General features: G+C 28.7%; 1 protein-coding gene across 1 annotated transcript; it reads left to right on the forward strand.

Moving 5' to 3' along the window:
* The first annotated feature begins 5497 nt into the window (after nt 1-5497).
* Nucleotides 5498-6703, forward strand: LOC139425238 (uncharacterized). The gene is made up of 2 exons (XM_071179181.1): nt 5498-5845; nt 6098-6703. Exons 1-2 carry the CDS (start codon nt 5498-5500, stop codon nt 6701-6703), a joined length of 954 nt encoding a protein of 317 aa, XP_071035282.1.
* Nucleotides 6704-9399: the final 2696 nt, after the last annotated feature.

The raw sequence follows: 9399 nt of genomic DNA on the forward strand, positions 1-9399 counted from the left end.
ACATTTTGAATAAATTGATTCTATATTAAAATAAAAATTGTATTTATTTAGTATGTCTACTGTGAATATTAAAAGTATTAGACTCAAAGGCATATTAATTTAAAATCAATGAATATAATTTTATAAGATTTTATTTTATCATCTTCGTTTGGATTTACGGCCATCAATATAGTCTTGTCATTTTTGAACCCAGAAGAAGAGGGAACTCCTAGATCTTGAGACAATGCAAGTCTTCGAAGTGGACTTTGTGAGTACCCATGTTATGTGAGGAGGAAAACCACGAAAGCCTCCTACGCTTAATCCGACGACAATTAGTGGGCTTGGTTTTTGTTAACCAGTATCCTGTTAATGTGCAGAGATCAGAGGAAAAACTTAAGGTTTAAATAAAATAAATGTTATCATTTTATACATATTCTAATGGTGTCATCTATACTTAAAATGTTAGAAGTTTAGTTATTTTTTGATATATATATAGTTGATATAAATGACTGTAATTATTATTAAACTATTCAATATTACCTATTATTATCCTATTCAGTAAGAAAGTACACCCTTTAATAATTAATACAAAAAGTTTCACAACAATATATAGAAATTTCTGAAAAAAACTAGAAAATATAAAAAACTTTCTTTGAAAAACTAGGAAATTTTTACAAAAAGCAAAAATATTTTATTAAAAGAGAGAAGATTTTCATAAAAATAAGAAATATTTTCTGAAATATTAGAAATTTTATACGAAAATAAAAATATTTTCTGAAAACTGGAAAATGTTAATAAAAAGTTTGAAATATTTTTACAAAACTAGGATAATTTTTACAAAAAGCAAAAATATTTTACTAAAAGATGGAAAATCTTCATAAAAATAAGAAATATTTTCTGTAAATTGGAAAATGTTAATAAAAGGTTTGAAATATTTTCACAAAACTAGGATATTTTTTACAAAAAGCAAACATATTTTATTAAAGATTTTAAAGTTAAGATTTTAAAATGATTACTTTAAAAAACATAATATAATTAATTTGAGATAGTGATAAAAGTAACCATTGGGAGTTGTGGAAGCTGTATTTAGTTGAGATATTAAATAAGCGTAAAACAAATAAGAAGAAGAATTCCAGTTAAAACTTACATCATCAATATGTGCAGGAGGCGGTAATTCTTCAACATATACTGATCCACTACTGGAAAGGTCTGATTTAGACTGATAATGAAAATAAATTAGACGATATTAGGAGGGGGGAGAGTTATTTTCAATTTGAGAATAGATTTAAAATACTAAAATAAAATCATTACCTCAAATCCCGAACCAACTTGGTAATAAAGTGGTAAATTCTGAAAAACTTGTGAAGCTTCTATAAAACCCTGAGTAACTTCACCCATTAATGAATCATCGTCTTCGAAGAAAGTTTGCGTAGTTTCCCCAATTACGTCTTCACTTTCAAGAAATTCTTGAGGCAACCCGCCTAAGAACTAAAGATTATAGTTGTTGATTAGGTCGAATATATTAAATTATTACGTCGAATATATTCAATATTTAAACATGTTGAATAAATTTAATAAATAAAAATAATATTTTAACTCAAAGATAAAAACAAAATACAAACAATGATTACCTCATCATCTGACTCGTTAAAATCAAAACCTGGTTCACTGAAATTAAATTCAGTTCCATCATCACACTATAAAAATAAGATGAAAATTGTTTCAAAGTCTTTAAAAATAAAAATAACAAATGAGAGTAATCAGAATAAATAATAAAAATTAACTCATTAATGTTATAAATAAAAATTATAAGTAAACGCAAATAAATTATTAATTGAAATATGTAATTGTAGCATAAAACTAACTTCTCCGATCTCATAAATAAAAACAATTTACTCATTCAAATATACAGTTAAACTTCAAAAATTAAATTCAATAAATAAATCGAAACCTAAAGATAAAATTCAAATAATTAAACTTAGTCGTATAGGTAAAGGTGGTTCAGAACCCATATACAGAAGAAATATTTAATAGTATGTAAAATTAAACGTATGTAGTATTATAACGAATAATTGTATTTGAGATGCTTCACATAATTTTAGAAATATAGAAAAAATATAATTAATGTGTAAATTTTTTTAAAAAAAGGAGTTAATTTGAATAGAAAATGTTTAGTGAAATAATGAAAAAAAAAATTTCTTACTTTTTCAGAATCTCTTTCCCGTTTTGACATGCTAATCCTTTATAAGACGAATACAGTGAAAAATATAATACTCTGTACTATTTCCCAACAAGCGTATGGAAATTAAACCAAAGAAACACAAATGGTTAATTTTTAATGCTATAAATACTTTAATTTTCTTATTTGAAATTATAATAACTTAAGCTTACTTAATTTTAAAATTAGAAGTCGAATCTAAAATTATCTCTCTATATATTAACAGAACGTGGGAGATTCACGATAACTATATCCTCATGTGTACAGATAATTTCTGTCCGGGACGTTTGGGTCTTATAAGTTAATCACAATTGTTAGGATATAGCTTATCTATATACATGAGAATATAATTATCGTAACGTAATTGGAGAAACTAACATGAGAATATAATTACCGTAACGTATGGGAAGACGTAATTGGGGAAACTACGCAAACTACTTTTAACTCACAACTGAGAAAGTTGCGTCTTGTGTTATCAAGGTGCTACAATCCAAAGACCAGATCGAATTAGATACTGGATTTTATATTGACATCATAACAATTAGGAGAGACGTTAGCGCAGAAAGAAGTGGAAAATAGAGTGCATAGTGGAGGCGACCACTTTAAAAAGCGTGCATAGTGGAGGCTATACCCACTTGAAAAAAGCAGTGGAGGCTATACCCACTTAAAAAAAGCAGTGGAGGCTATACCCACTTAGAAAAAAGCAGTGGCGACTTCCACTTTAATAACCGCGGAGTGCACCAGGAGAAGGGTCCTCGTCCCGCACTCTGGATGGTTCATAGAACCAGCGGATTCTCCTATCTTCATGATTTAAAATTAATGTAAAAGTAATTTCATAGAAAATATTTATTGATCTAACTTAAAGTAATCATTTTAAAATCTTAACTTTAAAATCTTTAGTAAAATATGTTTGCTTTTTTGTAAAAAATATCCTAGTTTTGTAAAAATATTTCAAACTTTTTTTTAAAATTTTCTAATTTTCAGAAAATATTTTTATTTTTGTAAAAAAATTTCTAACATTACAGAAAATATTTCTTATTTTATGAAGATTTTCTATCTTTTAGTAAAATATTTTCGCTTTTTGTAAAAAATATCCTAGTTTTGTAAAAATATTTCAAACTTTTTATTAACATTTTCCAATTTTCAGAAAATATTTCTTATTTTTATGAAGATTTTCTATCTTTTAGTAAAATATTTTTGCTTTTTGTAAAAAATATCCTAGTTTTGTAAAAATATTTCAAACTTTTTATTAACATTTTCCAATTTTCAGAAAATATTTTTATTATTGAGGGTAACTTTCTAATATTTTTATTTTTGTAAAAATAATATCTATCTTTTAAGAAAATAATTTTATTTTTGTAAAAAATTTCTAGTTTTTTAAAGTAAAACCTTAAGTTTTTCCTCTGATCTCTGTACATTCACAGGATACTGGTTAACAAAACCAAGCCCACTACTTGTCGTCGGACTAAGCGTAGGAGGTTTTCGTGGTTTTCCTATTCATATAACATGGGTACTCACAAAGTCCACTTCGAAGACATGTATTGTCTCAAGATCTAGGAGTTCCCTTGTCTTCTGGGTTCAAAAATGACAAGACTATATTGATATCCGTAAATCCAAACGAAGATGATAAAATAAAATCTTATAAAATAATATTCATTGATTTAAAATTAATAAACCTTTAAGTCTAATACTTTTAATATTCACAGTACTAAATAAATAAAATTTTTATTTTTATATTGAATTAATTTATTTTAAAATGCATTCATTAATATTGATTAGGTTAATAATAATTAAAGTCTTATCAACTATATTTATATTAAAAAATAACTAAAATTAAGAGTTATTAATATATTTTCTTTTTAATATTTAAGTATAGATGGAGCCATTAGAATAAAAAGCATGTGCATGATATCATTTATTTATTATGTAATAATTAACACGTGTATGGTCAGTACCGTTGCCACCCAGAGAAAGTAATAATAACATTAAGAGGGGCAGAAATAATTATTTAATAACTGTCAAAGGTTAAGTGAAAAATAAATCGATGAAACTTTAGGATGATATCTATATCGAATCCTTTTCATTTATACACGTGTTCAGAATACAAAAGTTTAACTTATTAACACATATCTAACCAAGCATTCGTGGGTCAGTGGTTATGATATCCAACTACTGACCCATGAAGGCTTTTTAATGGCGCGAGTTCGATCCTCAGCCTTAATTATATTTAATAAATAATATTAAAACAGATTTAAATATTAAAATAGATTTAAAGTCATTTTATACCCACATAGATGGCGCCACTAGATCAAAAGCATGATATCATTTATGTGTTATGTAATAAAAGATGACGTCATTACTTCATAATACACAATTTTCCCCCCAAATAACAAAGTTTCTAAGTGTTGCCATCCTTAGAAACTAATATTAAAATAATAAGTGTTGCCACCCTCAAAAAACTAATAAATTAAATAATATTTAAAAAACGAAACTAAATTAAAAACAGAAACCGAGACTAAAAATATATTAGGCTTAAGAAAAAAAAGAAATAAGCTCCCCATAACGCTGCAGACGAAGTTTCGATTTTCAGGCACGCAGAAATAAGCAACTTCCGGTTTATGGGCCAGCAGAAATGAGCAACTTCCGGTTGTAGGCGGGCAGAAATAAGCTCACTTCCATCCCTTATATCTCTCTGTATACTACTGTTGGATCAAAAATATATTTGTTCAGCTGATAATATTCTGTAAGTCATTAAGAAATTCGATTGATCTATTTAAAATTTAAAATTCAATCGACCTGTAACATTTAATTTAACAAAAGCTAATTATTACTATACACACTAAAGGTCTATTGAGTTTTAATGTGAATTAATAAATGCTAATTGAAATAAAATATATATTTCAACTTAATAAAAGACAAAACAGAAAATAAATAAATGTTATGCTACGCATTTACTTTGTAATTTTTTATTGCATTCATAAATATTGTAATTTTTATATTTACTTTTCCATATATTCAAAACATCTGTTGTTAATATGCAAATAAAATCCCATTTTTCCTCTCCTTCTCAAATAAGTTGCGCGAGTTGCGTGATGTAATACAACGACTTCCCGATAGGGGAAATAGATATATATTTGTTGAAGAAGGTAACTAGTTGTTGGTTGATTCAGATGTGTAGCACTGTGTGCGCAAACTATTGTTTCCTCATATTATGTTTTAATAAATACCTTATTTGCCGGCATTAGCCTCTGTGTTATTCAACCAAACAACAGTGGTAGCAGAGCGTGGTTTACAATCATCATGGAAAAAGACTTAGTATTTGGAGTTCCGAAGTTGACTGGAACTAATTATCATCTTTGGGCCATGAAAATGGAAGCAGTTTTGAATCTGAAGAAACTAATGTCGGCATTGACAGAGGAAGTTCCAACTGACCCTGGTAAATTGCAAGTTTGGGAAACTACTAACCAAGATGCCGTATCATACTTGAAATTGTTACTATCAGACGAACAGGCTTTGCAATATGCAGAAGAAAAGAATGCAAAAGCTTTGTGGACAAGAATTAAAACTACCTACACTGGGCTTGAGGAAGATAGAAAGATTGATTCGGATGCCGAACTTAACAGCTTAGAAATGCTGGATTCTGAAGCCGTAAACGATTATATAGCTCGAGCTAAAGGATTATCGACTATGCTTCCTTGGGACTGAAAATATCTGACAGAGAATTGGTGTTCTACACGGTCAGAGGTCTAGCTGGAAAATATGAGCGCATAAAACAAGTTTTAAAAACGCAACGAGAAAAGTCGATAGAAGAATTACTTGAAGTCTTAAGGGAAGAAGAAAAAGATTTACTACAGAAATCCCGTGGACATAGATATTTTGGAATCCGAATATGCTACTCAGAAGAAGAGTTTACCTAGAAAAATTTGCTACGCCTGTAGACGACCGGGACATTTAGCAAGGGATTGTTATTCGAAACATCAAGAAGTGGGAACAGATAGAGGCTACAAACCATCTACCAGTAGAGCAAAAGGTCGTCGAAAACCAAATTTTCCAGAAACATTGGTATCCGAAAGTGCTACTCCAGATAATTTCGCCTTAGTTTCAGCTGAACAGAAAGGACAAGTGGACGAATGTTGGATCTTGGATAGCGGAGCCACGTCTCATATGTGCAAGGATGAACGCTGGTTTGAAACTCTAGATGCTTGCGACAGTAAAATATACCAGGAAGGTAAGACTTTTACATTAGATACTAAAGGAACCGGAACTGTTAAAGCTATTTCGCTAAGTAATAATGCAAGAATTATAATTAGTAATGTATTGTATGCACCAGAATTACGTCATAATTTACTGTCAGTTACATGTTTAATGGATAAGGGGTATAATGTAAAATCACATTCAAACTCAGTATTAATTATTGCTCCTAATGGACGCATAGTTTTGAAAGCTTTAAATTTGAATAAAAAATTAGAAGTTAAGCTAAAACCTAATGTTAATAATAGAGTATAATGTTAATAATGTTAATAATTCTTTCTGAGTGTAACAAAGTTAAAAATAACGCTGAAATGAATGTAATTTGACATAAAAGATTGTGTCATTTAAATGCTGATTATATGCGTAAAATGTGTAAAATGTTAAATTTAAACATTGATAATGAATTGTCTTGTGAATCATGTGGCATTTCTAAGATTACCAGAAAACCTCATTCTAGTATTTTAACTCCTCAAAGTTCAACAACTTTAGAATTAATACATGGTGATTTGTGTGGGCCATTCCCAGTTAAGTCTTTAGGTAATTCAAGATATTTTTTAATATTAGTAGATGATTTTTCTGGCATGTATTTTACTTATTTTCTTAAGAACAAAACCGAAGTATTTGATAAAATTGTAAGTTTTAAGTTAAAATTTGAAAACTTAATAAATAAGAAAATTAAGAAATTCCGTAGTGATAATGGTCTTGAGTTTGTAAACAAAGATCTTGAGTTTTATTTCACTGAATGCGGAATTACACATGAAAAATCTGTGCCGTACAACCCAGAAAGTTTGGGTAAAGCTGAACGAGCTTATAGAGTTTTGTTAGATAGAGCTAGAACATTAATCTATGATAGTAAACTTCCTTTAAAATTTTGGGCTGAAGCAATAGCCTATGCAACACATGTTACTAACCTAACTCCTCGAAAAGGTAAAACTGAAGTTCCAAAAGAATTATTCTTTAATAAAAAGCAGAACTATAAATATCCACCTGTTTTTGGATCTACAGTATACTATCACGTTCCTAAAGCTTTAAGACACAAACTTTCTATTCCAGGTAAAAAGGGTATTATGTTGGGATATTCGAATGAAAGACGAGCTTATCGTATTTACGACCCTGAAATAAATAGAGTAATCGAAGAGTGTTCAGTAAAATTTAATGAGAAATTATTAGGTAGTAGTAATTTGTTTAGTGGGGATAAATCTAATGACATCGATGAATTTTTTAATATCCAAACTAACGTAGAAGACCAAAATACAAGTTTTGAATTTCCACTGGATTTGAAGGATAGCCGAGATTTAAGTGAAACTAAAACTCGCGGTCGTCCAGTAGCTGCAATAAAAGAAAAAATTAGGGAATTAAATGAACAACGAATAATTGAAGACGAAAACAGGTTACTAAAGCTAGGCGTACGTCGATCAGAAAGAATAAAGGAAAAAGCAAGTTCAAACTTAGTAACTAATATTCCGGGTAATTTTGATGAAGCTAAACGTGATAAAAATTGGTTAAAGTGGGAAAAAGCAATGAATGAAGAATTAAATTCTATTCACGAACACGATGTTTGGGATCTAGTAGATAAGCCTGAAAATGTAAAAATTGTTAAAAGTAAATGGGTTTTTACTATGAAAGAAAATAAATACAAAGCTAGGTTAGTAGCAGCAGGTTTTAATCAAGTAAAAAATCGTGATTATTTAGAGTCATATTCACCCGTGTTAAGTACCGAATCTTTGCGTTTGCTGTTAGCATTATCTACCAAATTAAATTTAGAAGTAAATTTTTTAGATATTAAAACTGCATATCTTTATAGTAATTTAGAAGAAACTGTATATATGACTATTCCCCCTGGTTTTAAACATTTGTATGGTGAAAATAAAGTATGCAAGTTAAAACGTAGTCTTTACGGATTACCCCAATCAGGTCGAAATTGGCATTTATACCTTAAACGGGAATTAGAAAAGCTTGGTTTAAAACAGCTAGCTTCGGATAATTGTATTTTCACTAGAATAGAGAATTCTAAGCATTTTTATATTGGAATATACGTAGACGACTTAATAGTTATATATTCAGATTTGCAAATGTATAATGATATAGTGGGAAAATTATCTCGGATATTTGAAGTGAAAGAAAGAAAAGAGAATAAATTTCTAGGTATAGAAATAAATAGAAGTGAGAAGGGCGTAACTTTGTCTCAAACTGAATATAAAAACTATTTATTGCAGAAACATGGTATGTTTGATTCTAAATGTGTAAAAACACCAATAATAAGAGTTGAGGATAGGAGTTTTAATTGTTCAAACGAAATGGTTAATCAAACACAATATCAAGAATTAATAGGGGAACTTTTATATCTCTCGAACAGAACACGACCAGACTTAGCATTTGTCATGAGCTACTTATCTCAATTTAATCATAAACCTAAGAAACGACATTTTAATTTAGCTAAAAAAGTGTTAAAATATCTCAATGGTACAAAGGATAAAAAAATTTTTTTTTAGTAACAAATTAGTACTTTTGAATGCTCATGCTGATGCAAGCTGGGGAAATGCTGAAAAGGGGAAATCATTTTCAGGAGAAATTGTAATGTTAGGTGATTCTTTAATTTTATGGAAGAGCAATAAACAAAAAACAGTTGCTTTATCTACTTGTGAAACGGAATTTGTTTCTTTAGGTGGTGTTTGTAAAGAACTAATGTGGATATTAAATTTATTAGAAGAATTGCATTGTTTATTAAAGTAGAGTATTAAAGTATAAAATTATATAGTATAAAATAGAGTATAAAATTATTAAAGTAGAGTATGTGCAAACGGACGAAATGATCGCAGATTTCCTAACTAAAGCTGTAACTTTTGACAAGCTCACTTGGACTGTGTCACAAATAAATTTAATTGATTAATTGTTAATAAGTTTAAGTTGTATGAGAAATTTAGTATATTTATGTTTTATATTTTGTGGAA

The sequence above is a fragment of the Parasteatoda tepidariorum genome, chromosome 3 (assembly GCF_043381705.1).
Source record: "Parasteatoda tepidariorum isolate YZ-2023 chromosome 3, CAS_Ptep_4.0, whole genome shotgun sequence".
Taxonomy (NCBI): domain Eukaryota; kingdom Metazoa; phylum Arthropoda; class Arachnida; order Araneae; family Theridiidae; genus Parasteatoda; species Parasteatoda tepidariorum.

Bases quoted from the DNA above. Each gene is read 5' to 3' on its own strand.
- LOC139425238 (XM_071179181.1), top strand. From the start codon at position 5,498: ATGGAAAAAGACTTAGTATTTGGAGTTCCGAAGTTGACTGGAACTAAT. The intron at 5,846-6,097 runs GTAAACGATTAT...TATGCTACTCAG, and splicing joins AAATGCTGGATTCTGAAGCC to AAGAAGAGTTTACCTAGAAA.